We start from the raw sequence: 16,557 nt of genomic DNA, 5'->3' as shown, positions 1-16,557 counted from the left end.
CCCCTGGTCTACTTAGAGAAAAAAAAATCCCAGAACTTTTTTTTTCATCGCTATTCTTGATAGAGAAGACAATGGGGCTGAAATGACTTCATAACTGGATTCCTGTAAAGGATCTCTGCAAGATCTTCCTCGTAGCCACATTGTAGTCTATATGATGAATGTAATTATGCTGAAAAGAAACTTAAGGAATTCCAAAAGATGCAGATCAGACATTTGATAAAGTGCATATCATGTACAATTTTTAAGGTCAAACAACAAAATATATGAGAAATTAACTGTTTAGATACTGCTGGAAAGAGGAACAATGGGCATTACATAAAGAAGAATCAGCGTAGATGGTAAGTTCACTGGAATTAATATGACCAAGCAGAGAGGGCTTATCATAATGACGTATTCTATGTTTTCAATAATGTAAACTAGTCAGGAACCAAATGACATGGCTTTCACAGCATTGCTACCTCTTTTATTAATCTTTCTTTATTTAAAGAGGTGCTGGTAATTTTTCTTTACAATTACATGTACAACCATGTTTGGCAAGGAAAATGGTCATTCCAAATTACAAATATATTATGAGGAATAGCTGGTTTTTTTTCTTCAGACGGATCCAAATCAGATATGATTATTTATATCACCATCTGATAGACATGACAAGGGCTTGAATCTCAAACATCTGCATCAATTTGTAACTTCCCCACATAGCTTGGATTACACATGCCACAACGCCCAGTTCAGGACTTTATCAACTGACATTAATAACTGGCAGACTATCACTCTCATCAAGGATATGCAAAGCTAATTGTTCATTTCCAGTCTACTGACAAAGGATTTCGGTGATTATCTCCATTCAAAATATGATGCTCACGCATTCAAAATGCCCATATCATGTTTAGAATTTGAGATCATTTGTGTGATGTAGAGTACTTGGTAGGGCTTTTTATCATGTCTTTTTGCCAAGCATTAACAAAAAAAAAGGATTTTGGTCCCGACTAGGATAATACTGCAGTTTGGAATACCTTAGAAGCCCAGATAAAACAAAAGGAATACAGACAGAACAAACATTTATTAAGCATTTCTCTTTAACTATTTCATGAATAAGAAATATCACATTGAATCACTTACACACACAGTAGAGCAATTTAATAAAATGTGTACGTCCGACCCCATGTTTGTGGGACCGTCATGAAATTTTCTGTCTCTATTTCTGGTTCTTTTGACAGTCTGTAATACTCTCAAATGATCATGACTTGGTCAGTTTATGACGTAGAGTATAACTTGAGAAAAATGGGGGTCGGATGTACAAAAAGTTTATTTTATGGAATTGCCCAGTAAATTCCATTTCTGATAAAAAATAATCTTTACATTTCCTTGCATTGATCTGCTTTCACCAATCCTTCAAATAGCATCTCCTATATACATATAAAGAAATAGAAATCTACTAGCTAACCCATTTGGCAGCAGTTCCTTTGTGAACTTTTCTTCTAAAGATTCAAGCTGATGAATTTAGCCTGTTGCATACTGGAACCAGTAAGTCCCTATACAAAACATATGGGGATTACAGAATTCAGTATTTATCAGGTCAAGTGTAGAATCTGCTGTGATGGTGGAGTGTAAAAGCACTGTTTTGTTTAGACCTTTCCTTGAAGAAAGGTTAGATTGCCCTCAGAGTGATCCTAGTCTCTCTCCTAACCTGATCTTATCTCCGCTATTGAATACAAACTCAAAGTCTTTGGGTGCCTCAAAGACAAGCACAATGGTTGAACCTAGGTTGAAGGTACCTATGCCAGTTCCTTTGGTCATCACCACACCGTCGTGATCAATGCTCTCTTTATGACACGACTTCAAACTCTTGTCAAAGTAGATCCCAGGTTTGTACTTCCCTGTGAGGTTCGTGCACAACTCCTGAGGATGGGAAAAAAGTAGTATGTTACACAGCATACAATATTTAGAAGTTTGGATGAGACATATTCTGAAGTTATATATGTGATTTCTCAACCTATTGTAATTCAGAAAAAGAATGTGTATTAAATTGGTATATATCATCTAACACTCCGTTTTTCACAAAAAGTGAAGTGATCGACTGAACATATCAACTTCATCAGTATTTCATAAAATTATTTGTAAGTTAGACATGATGCAAGACTGGTGACTTGTTCTGTTAAGCCAGAACCCATTTTTTCCCCAGTTTGATATCATGGGAGTGAACATCAGACAAACCATAATCAAATTTTGACAGATATTAAAGTTTGCATTAACATGATTTTTCAAAACACTCATTTCAAACCTATAAAACTTTTAACTATAGCTCTTGGGAGTAACAATGACCAAGAATCTGATAAACTATGGAATGTCTGGTGGGTGTTTCATGAAGTAAATGCAAGACTGTATGCATGACTGGAACAGGTTCTTAGTCGCATTTAAAGTCATTGAACAGCTTTTTGAAGCACCAACCTGGTTCATACTAAAACAATCATAAAAGTAGGAATTCAGAGCCTCGATTTAAATGAAGTCATACCTGATCACAGTAAAATGCAATCGATCCTACATTGGTGGCGCCAACGGCAGTCAGGGAGAAAAAGCCATATTGCCACTCTCCAGTGATACAAACCCTCTCATTGTAGTTGAATAGACCTCTCACCCATCTAGCTATACCAGGATTAACGGACAACAGTTCACCTGCAAAAAGACATAACGTTACATCAGTTTCGTGGAGCGTTGTGGCCCAGTGGATAAGTCTTCGGACTTTGAAACAGTGGGTCGTGGGTTCGAATCCCAGCCATGGCGTAATTTCCTTCAACAAGAAACTGATCCACAATGTGCTGCACTCAACCCAGGTGAGGTAAATGGGTACCGGTAGGAAGTAATTCCTTAAAAAGCTGTGTGCACTATGAACGCCTAGCTTAGCCGGGTAATATAGGAGCGCCTTGAGCACCTATAACAGGGTGGATATGTGCGCAATGTAAATACCCTATATTATATTATTATTATTACTCCTGACAGTACAATTTACTCCAGAAATATGTGTACAAATCATTAACTTTAGGGGTAATAATAAAAACCAAATACCAAAAAAAGATGGTGAGTTCAAGCTTTAAGAATTCCGGTACAATTCCACTACTACTTGATTGTACATGTATTTCATGCGCGGACATATATATACAGCGAGTGCAGTGTAAAAGATATATCACTTGAACTTGACTTATCGTGTGATATTACTGAAAATAATTCTAACATAGTGCCACTTAGGATAGGGAGAATCATAGAAGTCTTCTCGATAGTAATATACCTGGAAAGTGTCTTCTATGATGTGCAGTCCAGTTGGTTGGTGAATGGAACCTATGATAGTCACCTGGTGCTAGGTATATCACACAATGATAAAGACTAGTGCCCTCTTTCTGACATAGAGAAGAGTGATAGTCCTCATCAGATACCTAATAAAGTAGAGGAAGAAAACAACGATTCACTATCACTCTGGCATATGGGTTCCATAACAAGAAAGAGGAACTAATGGGTATTTTATACAAATACTAGAAAACTAAAACTACAACATGAACTTGTAATTTCCTGGTATTTATTTCTATTTGTATGCATCTTTGCTTGTATAGACTGTGTGCTTTGCTATGTGGTTCTTTGTTATTTAGATATTTTCACTTTCTAATAAAAATGCAATATTGCATCTAAATTGAATTTTATGACAAGACACTTGCTTTTTAAAATGTTCTTGCAAAAGACTAGTCAATATCTTCATCAAGACAAAATCACCCTGGACATACTTTCAATCTAACCTTACTAAATACATCACCTGCACTTTGCAAATTGTACATGTTATGCTAGTCAATCATGGTATTGATCATCAAAGAAAGAAATGCTTTCATTTATACCTCATACTTGCCATCTACAGCATCTGCTGGGATTGTAGACCTTGGTCCTAAGAATTCTTTGAGAGAGTAGGTGACTCCTTTGACTTGCTCTAGCTTGCTCTTCTCTACTTTACCAAAGTGGAGGACCCTACCATCACAAGGGCTCACCTGAATGGGGTAATGTAAAAAACATACAAATAAGTGGTCTTCAAAAATCAAGGGGAAATTTTCCAAACTACTGTTCGCATGTGACAAAACATTTTTTAGGAAGTGGGTACCTGTTGTCAGTTGTTTTCAGATTTCTCTAGTGTCCGCTGTCTTACAATTACCTGTAAATGCTGGCAGAAATCATTCAAAGTATCCAAAGCTGTTTGTATCCTCTCAAAATTACAATACAGAAAACACAATCTGAGATGCTCTGCCAAATGTAAATAAATCAGCTGGTGCAATTTTGTTTTTGAATTTTGACCAGTCACTTTCTAGAACAAGTGGAATGCCTCTAGCCGTCTCACCTGCATCACGCGATTCAACATAGCAGCAGTGCTGACTTTGAAAACTACTTAACTCGCACAAGAAGTTCAGTGATACTTGGTTACTCTTATTTCCACATTTTATGAACTAGACCAATACACTTACAGAGATAGGATGGTAATTCAACAAATACCCCAAGGTTGCCAAAATTCACTGACCTAACATGACCTTTGACCTTGATCATGTGACCTGAAACTTGCACAGGATATTCAGTGATACTTGATTACTCTTATGTCCAAGTTTCAAAAGTCAGATCAATAAACTTGCAAAGTTATGATGGTAATTCAACAGATACCCCCATTATGGCCAAAGTTCATTGACCTTTGACCTTGTTAATGTGACCTAAAATGCGCACAGGATGTTCAGTGATACTTGATTACTCTTATGTCCAAGTTTTATGAACTAGACCAACATACTTTCAAAGTTATGATGGTAATTCAACAAATACCCCTAATTCGGCCAAAGTTTATTGACCCTAAATGACATTTGACCTTGATCATGTAACCTGAAACTTGCACAGGATGTTGAGTGATACTTAATTACTATTATGTCCACGTTTCATGTATCAGATCCAAAAACTTTTAAAGTTTTGATTGTAATTCAACAGATGCCCCCAACTCGGCCAAAGTTCATTGACCTTAAATGACCTTTGACCTTGGTCATGTGACGTGAAACTCATGCAGGATGTTTGGCGATACTTGATTAACCTTATGTCCAAGTTTAATGATCTAGGTCCATATATTTCCTAAGTTATGATGACATTTCAAAAACTTAACCTCAGGTTAAGATTTTGATGTTGATTCCTCCACATGGTCTAAGTTCATTGACCCTAAATGACCTTTGACCTTGGTCATGTGACATGAAATTCTAATAGGATGTTCAGTAATACTTGATCAACCTTATGGCCAAGTTTCATGAACTAGGTCCATATACTTTCTAAGTTATGATGCCATTTCAAAAACTTAACCTCAGGTTAAGATTTGATATAGATGCCGCCGCCGCCGCTTTTCCGAAAAGCGGCGCCTACAGTCTCACTCTGCTATGCAGGTGAGACAAAAACGACAGTTTGCTCAATATCTAGAAATATGATTTTTCTGTGTCTATAACATGGTTAGATGGGTCAAATAATACATTGGGACAAGATACAAGGAAAGTCAGTGGTCTGTAATGTGCAAAAATCTGAGATGGATTCCAAAAATTAATTCTGAAACTGCTACTATTACTGAAAGCAGACATAGCTCATTTCATTTTGCCCTGGGAGTTGTGACTGTGATGTCTAAACCACTGGTTTCAATGGTCAAATAAAGTAATAGGATAAGTTACAAGGACAGTCAGTGGTCTGGTATGTCCAAAAATAGAAGATGGCTTCCAAAAACCGATCCTACAAAAAAGGCTGCTGATATTTAAAGCGGACATAGCTCATTTCATTTTGGCCTGGGATATGTGATTTTGTCTAAACCACTGGTTTCAAGGGTCAATTAATACATTAGGGCAAGTTACAAGTACATTTTGTGGCCTGGGTTGTCAAAAAATCTAAATTGGCTTAAAAAAATTATTCTAAATTGACTGTTGTTACTTAAAGCAGACATTCATATCGGCCTGGGAGATGCGATTTTAGTGTCTGATTTCAAGGTTCAAAATAATACATTAGGACAAGTTATAAGAACATAATCTGGTCTGGTATGACCAAAAATCCAATATGGCTTCTAAAAATTGATTCTAAAGTGGCTGCTGATACTTAAATGTGACATAGCTCATTTTATATCCACCGGTGATGTATGATTTTGGTGTCTAAACTATGGTTTCAAGGGTCAAATTATATAGGACAAGTTACAATGACACTCATTGGTCTAGTATGTTCAAAATTCCAAGATGGCTTCTAAAAATGGAGTGCAAAATGTCTGATGTTACCTTTTTTTTTAAGAAAAGGACATAGTTTGTTCAATATCTGTCTGGGGAATATGAGTTTGGTGTCTAAACTATGGTTTAAAGGGTCAAGTAATACACCAGGGTTAGTTACAAGACCAGTCAGTTGTCTGTATGTTAAAATCCAAGACGACTTTAAAAAAAAAAGTGGTGTAAATTGACTGTTTTTACTTAAAAGTATAAATAGTTTATTAGAATTACACCTCGGAGGTATGATTTTGCCGTCTACACTAGAATTTTAAGGGTCAATTCGTGCATTGCGTTAAGATGAAAGGACAGTAAGGTGTCAGGTATGTCCAAAAAAAGAAGATGGCTTTTAAATAGGGGTATTAAATGACTGTTGTTACTTAAAAATGAATAAAGAACATTACAAATACACCTTGAGTGTATTATATTCGTGTCTACGCTAGGGTTTTAAGGGTTGAAAATACTTTGGGACTGGTTACCATGAATGCAGTTATCTACATGTACTTTCCTTCTAAAAGTTGGCTTCAAAAATGGGTTCTAGATGAAAAAATTAAAATCCATAATTTATTGTTCAAAATAGACATGAAATGAAATACTCAGAAAATTTGCTTTGCCCAATTGATCATGGGCCCGGCAGCCACTATCCCTTTAATCGTTGAACGCCAAACAGGGTAGCTTGAACCCCCGACCTCCCAGTTGTGAAATAGGCGCTCTACCAACTGAGCCAACACACTGGTGTTGATGCTCATCAGGGCCGTCACCAGCTTTTTTCTAGGGGGGGGGGGGTGCTTTTTATGAAAAAAAAACAAAAACACAAAAACAACGTATTAACTCAATTTCATGCAGTTATATAGCCCGCCGGCCCGAATGGATATAGAAAGTACATACTGGTCAACATGCCTATTGTTCCTCAATGCAGTTTCGGTGTCTGTGTGTCTTTTTCTTTTTTTTGGGGGGGGAGGTTCTGAAGGGGGGTTCGCACCCTCCGCACCCCCCCCCCCTGGCGACGGCCCTGCTCATAGTTCATACAATATCCACCTGTGAGAAATAATCTTGGTGCCTGCACTTATATGCATGGGGATAAGTTGTTTCATGAGTTGGTAAACATACCCATTTTGATGAAAGCTTAGAATCCACCATGAGTTTTGAAACAAATGGAATGCCTTTGGCGGTCTCAACTGCATCACGCGATTCTATATAGAAGCAGTGCCGACTTTGAAAACTACTATAACTCGCACAAGATGTTCAGTGATACTTGGTCACTATTATTTCCACGTTTTATGAACTAGACCAATACACTTAGAGATAGGATGGTAATTCAACAAATACCCCCAACGTGTCCAAAGTTCATTGACCTCACATGACCTTTGACCTTGAACATGTGACCTGAAACTTGCACAGGATATTCAGTGATACTGGATTACTCTTATGTCCAAGTTTCAAAAGTCAGATCCATAAACTTTCAAAGTTATGATGGTAATTCAACAGATACCCCCATTATGGCCAAGGTTCTTTGACCTTGGTCATGTGACCTAAAATGCGCACAGGATGTTCAGTGATACTTGATTACTCTTATGTCCAAGTTTTATGAACTAGACAAACATACTTTCAAAGTTATGATGGTAATTCAACAAATACCCCCAATTTGGCCAAAGTTCAATGATCCTAAATGACCTTTGACCTTGATCATGTGACCTGAAACTTGCACAGGATGTTCAGTGATACTTGATCACTATTATGTCCACTTTTCATGTATCAGATCCAAAAACTTTTAAAGTTTTGATTGTAATTCAACAGATGCCCCCAAATCGGCCAAAGTTCATTGACCCTAAATGACCTTTGACCTTGGTCATGTGACGTGAAACTCGTGCAGGATGTTTGGTGATACTTGATTAACCTTATGTCCAAGTTTAATGAACTAGGTCCATATATTTTCTAAGTTATGATGTCATTTCAAAAATTTAACCTTAGGTTAAGATTTGATGTTGACGCCGTCGCCGCTGCCGTCGGAATAGCGGCGCCTTTAGTCTCACTCTGTTATGCAGGTGAGACAAAAATGAAATATTTACCATCCTTGTTACTTGTCCAAATATATTATTTGACCCTTTATACCAAATTTAGACACCAACATTATTTCTTATAGATAGATTATGTACAACTCTGACCATTGAGAGATATGAGTCGTTTTAGATGTCTTTTTTGAAAACCATCTTAGATTTTTTATGCAAACTGGACAACTGCATATCAATGTGACCAGTCTAAACGCATAATTTTAAACATGAAACTTTAGTGTGGACACCGAAATCATATCTCCTTGGTGGATTTAAATAAACTATGTCCTTTTTTTAAAGTAACAGTAGTCATTTTAGACTCTGATTTTTGGAAGTCATCTCAGATTTTCGACATACTGGATGACCACAGACTGTCCTTGTACCTAATTTTCTGACTTTTAATACCATGGTAAAGACATAAAACCTTGGAGGATATTACATGACCTATGTCCATTTGTACAAGTTTCATGAATCAGGTCCATAAACTTTCAAATTTATGATGGTAATTCAACAGATACACCCAATTCAGCCAAAGTTAATTGACCTTTGACCTTGGTCATGTAGGGACAGTGATTTTCCGCGATCGCGGAAAACGGACGGAATTCACGGAAAATGCTTTTTGAAACGGAAAGTGGCATTTCAAACGGAAAATCACGGAAAATGCATTTTCCCTCAAAATACACAGAATAGCAAAAGAAATTACTCCAAAATCACAACAAAATGAGTACATTAAATGGTCACAAAACCCCAGAAAACACGATCTCACTTCGCTACAATCATGACAATTCACAAATAATGACTGCACCCGACATCAGCACACTCGATTGTACAGTATCCCACGCCCGTACCCGGCCAGCTAGCCGCGCCATCCGGGTTGGGCTTCACTGCACTGTACTGTACACATATTGTTCCAACTATGCACGGTCGTGTGTTGCTGCCCTCTACGTTTGAAGATGTAACAGCACGATATCGTGGTCTTAAAATCCAAGATGGCGGATTGGCAAAAGCCGTTGACTGATGCGTTGACTGATGATAACGATGTCAGAAAACCCCCCAAATTATCGATGAAAAATCATTTCACCGTAAAATAATGCTAATGATGTGAGAGGTGAGGATGTATGCATGCTAAATGTCTTTGTAAAAATATTATTTACACCCGCATATATCCGATTAGAATGGATTCTATTGTGTTGTTGGTACAGTAGCAGATATAAAGTTTGACCAGTGCGAGTGTACGTTCATTTTGCTATTCAATTTGGAAACGGAATTGTCACTTTTCCGTGTGTACAAAGTCAATGGGGAAACGGAATTTCCGTTTCCTGACGTGCTGAAACGGAATTTGAGATTTTCTGAAACGGAAAAGGCAATTTTTTTAAACGGAAAATCACTGTCCCTAGTCATGTGACCTGAAACGCACACAGGATGTTCAGTGATACTTGATTACTCTAATGTCCAAGTTTAATGAACTAGACCAATAAACTTTTAAAGTTATGATGGTAATTCAACAGATACCCCCGATTCGGCCAAAGTTCATTGACCCTAAATGACCTTTGACCTTAATCATGAGACCTGAAACTTGCTCAAAACTTTCAGTGATGCTTGATTACTATTATGTCTAAGTTTCATGAATCAGATCCATAAACTTTCAAAGTTATGATGGGAATTCAACAGATATCCCCAATTCGGCCAAAGTTCATTGACCCTAAATGACCTTTGACCTTGGTCATGTGACGTGAAACTCATGCAGGATGTTCAGTGATACTTGATTAACCTTATGTCCAAGTTTCATGAACTAGGTATATATATTTTCTAAGTTATGATGACATTTCAAAAACTTAACCTCAGGTTAAGATTTCGATGTTGAATCCTCCAACATGGTCTAAGTTCATTGACCCTAAATGACCTTTGACCTTGGTCATGTGACATGAAACTCTAATAGGATGTTCAGTAATACTTGATCAACCTTATGGCCAAGTTTCATGAACTAGGTCCATATACTTTCTAAGTTATGACGTCATTTCAAAAACTTAACCTCAGGTTAAGATTTGATGTTGACGCCGCCGCCGCCGTCGGAAAAGCGGCGCCTATAGTCTCACTTTGCTTCGCAGGTGAGACAAAAATCAATCAATATTGTTCAGTTATCATCGTTTTCCAGTGGTGCAAAACATAGAAATACTGCAAGAGGCAGAACATTCTAACATGTGTAATGGAAATGCATAAATTTAACAAGCCTGCAAAAAAATAGAAATGTATGTAAACTCAAGACTGGCTATATACAGAACCAGTGATGATTTCTTAGTCTGTGTCATAAGAATCCTAACTTATATGAAAAAAAAACCTGAAGTGCAAAAAAAATCCAAGTGGCTGGATGAATATATATCCAGGTGGAATACGCATATGCTCATCAAGGATTTGCCATACAAGCAGAGTATCTACATGTATGTACATGTAATATTGTATTCATACATGTATGCCTGTCAGTTTGTATTGGAGATGAGGGGTCAATTAAAGTATTGAAATCCCAACTACAAATGAACAATGAAGCAAATTGTATGAATAAATGGCATCCCCCGAATTGAGTTGACTGTGATACAAGTCAACACACATTCTACAGAAAGTAATCTTTCATGCATGATTTAGTCTTGTATTTAGTCAAGAAATATTTGTATTTCTCCTTGTAGATGCAGATTTGTTTTCATGTTCAGGTATTCCCATACTATTATTGTTAAACAGGGGAAAAGGCATAAATTTTCTTTTGAAAACCTAATCTTATTAAACAATGATCTGTTATCGTTGCTTCTGATTAGCTGCTAGGTCTGGGGTGGTTGTGGCTCAAAACAAAGAGTTCAAATAAACAGTGGTATATGTACACTTGCAAGGCGAAAATAAATTAGTCCTTCAAACATTCTTCACCAGATCCTACATGATTCTGTGTCAAGGAGTATTCATTCATAATTGAAGGAGGTAAAAAAAACAACCCATGACCTCACTCAAACAAGGCATGATGAAACTTGGGGTGCATTGTTCAAGCAATGAATGTGAATGTCACCTGTAGGTTAATTTTTATATAATTATGTAAATAATATTTAAAAGAGGGTTTCAACTTTCAAGTCAACATCAAAGTCCATATTTACATTATACTTTATGAAGTCACACCAGGGATGAGTTTGCAATTACAAAACTCAAATTGAGATTGAATCAAATTTATTACATGATTTTTTTTTACATGGAAGTTATAAATTTGTGGTGGTTCATAAAGCCGTGTTAGAAATATGCAAAATAAACAAGTACCGATTCACATTTAAGCTACATGCAAGGATGATTTCAAAAAGGGAAGAAGGCTTTCTCAGTGAGTTGACAAACACACACAAATGTGACACTTGCACAAACTTTACAGTGCACAATGTCATCAATTATAATAGGATGATATCAAACTACCCGGTGATCACAAATCATTTATCATGTCAATTTTAAAAAATGCATTTCTTGAAGAGGGATATTTTAATTCTATTTTTTTAGAGGGCCATCATATGAGACTTTTATTAATCCAATGTGTCATTCCACCCACATATAAAACATTACAAGGGGGTAAACATTGGCTAATGTACATTTAGACCTTTACGTTGGAAAGACTTACTGTAAATTACACATGCTCAGGTCCCAGAATACACACATCTATTTAGATTACTTTTTATAATACATCAGTTGTATGATATTGGTGGCGAAAATTAAATTTATGTAGAGCTCAAGTAGTATCAATGTTCCTTATTGGAATATAATTTTTTCAATACTTTTTTATAATAATTTTCTGTAGGCCTAATTAAAAAAAATATTTGATGAGACCTAAAGTTCGATTCAGGTGGTGACAAGAATCATGGTTATTTTTGGTTTCCTAAATACCGGTATCTTCACAAAATGATTGATTCATCACTTGAGATATAGTATCAGTTTCAAGTTGGGCTCCTTGCATATAACATGTGAAAGCGAGTTGAGCAAGTAAAGTTGAGTGGGGCCAGCTCTTACTATGCAAGTGGGACAAGTAAGCTTCATAGACAAAGAACACAGACCCTACTACAAGACATTCAGCAAATGTAAACATAGTAAGCCCGGCCACTAATTTACAGGGAATGGAGGATATAAAAAAAATCTGATCAGAATATCAGAATCATTTAACACTTAGGATAAAAAAAAAACATGCATGAACATGTGTACATGTAGATGCACTCCTGTCTGCTTCTCATGCTTTTAAAAGTTACTGTACTCACCAGTGTGTGATGTGCATCTACTGGCCTTACATCAGGCTTGAGTTCTCGCATAAAAAACTCTTGGAGATTCTTGTACTGCTTGAAATCTTCTACAAGAGCCTCACCTAGGTTACAGTTGAAAAGTCGTGCATAGAGACCGTACATGGGAGCGCGAAGAAAGAGCGGTACCTCTACACTATTTACTTGACCCCATAACCTGGATAATGATCGGAATGGTACGATGCGGTACAAATTGACCTAGAGATGTAGAGGAGTTTAAAAAAGAAAATAATTTTCATTGAATTGTCTACAACAAATCAACAGTTATATTGAAAAATAAATTTAGTCTAACGAAATGTGACAATAAAAATTAGTATGTTTGGTGTTGGTGCACAATTTTGATTGCCTTACATAGATCGAGCAGGCAGAATACTCCAATTAAGACTGTCCCATCTCAAGGCAAATCTTTTTTATTTTGGTGCTGCACTGATGTAAAATATTTGGAATCGCCCATTGCAGAGTGTATTGCACTTCACTAACCTGGGTCAAGTGAATTTTCAGCTGACATAATTTAAAATTTTACTGTGATTGTGGGTATTAACAAAATGACAAACAAAAATTAAAGTAACTCTCAAGACTAATGCTCAAGTATGATGGAGAAAAGAGAAGACTACACATACAATGTAGATGATTGACAAGATACACTGTATATTTTTAAAGTAAAATTCGAGGCACAGACAAAAAGCTTCAGTTTCTGTTGGTTTAGGGGAATTTACAATAAAGCTTTTACAAAGGATAAAAATTACAATTTTGAATACTTGGAACTGATTTGTTGTACTCTAATTTGTGGTAAATATTTTATAGATTACCAAGAAAGATATCACAATACTATATACTCACTAAAGTGAAAATTCTGTTGGGCTTTTTCCAAACTACTACTAATTTCACCGCCAGAATTGGAAGGGGTTCTAAAATTACGCACTCAAGTTATCATGCAAAAAATTGTACATTTCCTGTGCATCAATCTCTAACAATGCTGACAGATTATTGTAAGAAAATTAAACTCCAAAACTTCAACTTTAAGAGTTGTGGGTTTTTCTCTGCATTTTGTGATTACAGTATGTACAATGTATGCAGAAATTTGAACAGGAATTCTTCATCACACTGCAGTCACAGCTCCATACATCCAGTGTACATTTTGGCACTGACATTTATGGGCAATGAGTGGTGCATATTGAATTAGCTTAAAGACCCTTACCATCAGCTGTTCTGCTGAACAATGTTGGCTAACTTTCACGTTAGAAATTTCCAGAAAAGAAGTTTATTCAGTATCTCTATAATCTACTTGAATAAAAAAAACTTACAATATAAGAAGCCTAAAGGGGAATTGGTGGTGGTTTGATGAAAAACCATCAAAGATTAAGATACAAGTACGGTAGCTATGATTTTTTAAACTTAATTTCGCAAATGTAGAGATCTACATGTAGATCTAAATTCCAATGAAATATTTTTCTTACGAGGTATGAAATGGATGATGCATCTGATACATAAGATGCATCTGATAGCCTACATACATGAACAAATAAATTCACTTTCAATTCTTCGAGAAAATGACGATTGTTGGATATTAGTACATCACACAACATGGACATCAAAACTTTAATAAAAAATCCTAACTCCATTGAGCAAATACCGTTACTCTTTGCCACATTTTCATGAAACCTTCATTTCACCAAGGGCATATTGTAGATTCTAGAATTTATATATCAAATTCTCTTAGATTTAGGAAAGATTTTATGCCTTCTTCATGATGAGACGACAAAATCACTCACAAAGAAATTCCTGTAAGCCGTAAATTGCTCCTCTGCATAATCAAAGTCACTGTCTATTAAATTATCCTTGGCCTTATCGAAACTTGAAGATTTTTGTGATTCCTCATTGTCTCCCAAATCAATATCTTCATCTTCTGCCGACTCCGGGACTCGAATCTTAACGTCCAAAAATTCACACCATGGCAACAAAATGTATCCGATTCGCAGACAAGCTTTGTATGGATTCACACGTTTTAGGTATGGTAACTGTCCAACGAAAGGTAGAAAATTTACATAGATGAAATACCAAGTCTGTACAGTCAGGAATATGCTCAGGAATGCCGGAATATGTCCGAGAAGAACAAGAACTTCCATCTTGAAAAAGTCTTTTCCTCGTCTTCGCCTCAGTTCAATTCAATTTCCAAGTCAGGGTCCACTTCCACACAAAGCACAGTGACCGCGCCTACTTTTTATACACGAGGAGCCGGGTCGACTCCCTGTGCAGCTGTCGTGTGGTTGTTGAGACGGAGACTGACACTGAAGAGGTAACTTTTCATGCAATTTTCGTGGAAAATCACAAATTGATGATAAAAAGAATAGACCATATGTATTCCATGACAAATCCTTTTCCTTTAGGTGCCATTCGTGTTCATAAAAATACCAAGGAAAAGGAAAATATGAAATTTAAAGACGGATCGACGTAGAACGTTGCTTCCCCTCTCAATTCCCGTACGGGAAGACTTGAATAAGGGCGCATGCGCCATTTCTAGGGTTACTCGACGTGTTCTTTTTCAAGATGTCACTAACATTCACCAATCAATAAATGAACAATTTAAACAACGTACACCATTAAGTCACTTGTCTTTTACGTCGATAGTTCAAAAATATAAAGTCTGAGAATCGATATAAAAAGCAAAGTTAAGGGCTGTCAAAAATACTTTCAACCAGTCGCTAGCTTATTTCACACACAAAAAAAAATACCAGGGAAAAGGCTAGCACTCGCAACCGTTTGACCTCTTCAGAAATCACCTCATGAGCTCATATCAAATGGCTGCCGGCTCATCATGGCCTCGCTATATGGAGGTCGATATATTAGTCTGACATCCAAACCGACATATTTGGATGCACATTATGCTATGTTATACCGTGGTTGGCGTGGTAGGTTCCATGGTTATACCGAGGGTTTTTTTTACCTGACTGCTAAGAAAGCACGAATGCCTGTGGGCTGTGGGCAAGCAACCAGGGGACCAACGGATCAGGTCCTCTCCGAGGGACCTTGCAATGATGTATCATAGACATGTAATCGTATCACTAATAACGCATGCATCTCTATGGAATAATGGGATATACCTAACTTTACTCCCGACATTTAAATAGATCTATATACCAAAATTGGTACATAAATTAAGTTTCATGAGTTTAAATAAAAGATGAACTTATCAATTTGAAATACGGGCATTACCAATTTGGGTATATAGATTTAATGTCAGAAGTAACTGTTAGGTAGCTGCAATTCTGCATTAATCCAATATGTTTGGCTAATGACATGTCGGGATAAATGTTTCACGATGCAGACTAAAGACTGGAGAATCGTTCGATACCGGACTACGTGTAAAACCTTGGGGGACCCGATATACCCCCACTTTTCGGAGATGAAGGGGGGGGGGGTGTCTTGTTCCCAGGGGCGTAACAGGGAGGGGGGCAAAGAGCCAAAGTTTCCCCGCTGGTAATGTGAACAGGATTTTTAACGGACAAATCCACCCCCATAAAAAAGTTGATTTGAATAAAAAAAGAAATATCCAAAAAAAGTAATACTAAAAATTTCGTCAAAATCGGATGTAAAATAAGAAAGTAAAGACATCTTAAAATTTCAACAAAAACATTTATATGCAAATTCTGGTAGGTATGTAAATGAGGAGACTGATGACGTCATCCACTTACTATTTCTTTTGTATTTTGTAATATGAAATATATTCTATTTTCTCCTCATTGTCAAGTGAAACAACAATCCTCCCTAAAAATGTGGAACAAGCATTGTTCAATACTGTATTGTTCAGACAAGTTGGTCCTAATACCTTGGTCACATTTGCTCTACGGCGGCCGTACGGTGAGTCGAAAACAGCCGTTTTAACATTTTTTGTACCAACTACTTTATTGGTTTGAATTAAAA

The 16,557-nt window shown here is 36.7% G+C and overlaps 1 protein-coding gene across 2 annotated transcripts in view; it reads right to left on the bottom strand.

Annotated features, from left to right (window-relative positions):
- Positions 1-1,282: 1,282 nt before the first annotated feature.
- The window catches only part of LOC121409143 (phosphatidylserine decarboxylase proenzyme, mitochondrial-like), a 37,943-nt gene continuing 22,668 nt past the window's right edge, over positions 1,283-16,557 (bottom strand). The window contains exons 1-6 of one of the 2 annotated variants that reach the window (XM_041600977.1): positions 14,409-15,215; positions 12,598-12,834; positions 3,879-4,025; positions 3,284-3,428; positions 2,513-2,673; positions 1,283-1,899 (exon numbers count right to left, since the gene is read on the bottom strand). In XM_041600977.1, the coding sequence (XP_041456911.1) occupies positions 1,660-1,899; positions 2,513-2,673; positions 3,284-3,428; positions 3,879-4,025; positions 12,598-12,834; positions 14,409-14,762 (1,284 nt within the window). In that variant the 5' untranslated portion in view covers positions 14,763-15,215 and the 3' untranslated portion in view covers positions 1,283-1,659. Of the gene's footprint in view, positions 1,900-2,512; positions 2,674-3,283; positions 3,429-3,878; positions 4,026-12,597; positions 12,835-14,408; positions 15,216-16,557 lie in introns of those variants that run through there. The other variant, XM_041600978.1, reaches the window with a different exon arrangement.

The sequence above is a fragment of the Lytechinus variegatus genome, chromosome 2 (assembly GCF_018143015.1).
Source record: "Lytechinus variegatus isolate NC3 chromosome 2, Lvar_3.0, whole genome shotgun sequence".
NCBI classification, from domain to species: Eukaryota; Metazoa; Echinodermata; class Echinoidea; order Temnopleuroida; family Toxopneustidae; genus Lytechinus; species Lytechinus variegatus.
Note: the sequence above shows the minus strand (reverse complement) of the source record. Positions and strands in the feature narration are given on the sequence as shown.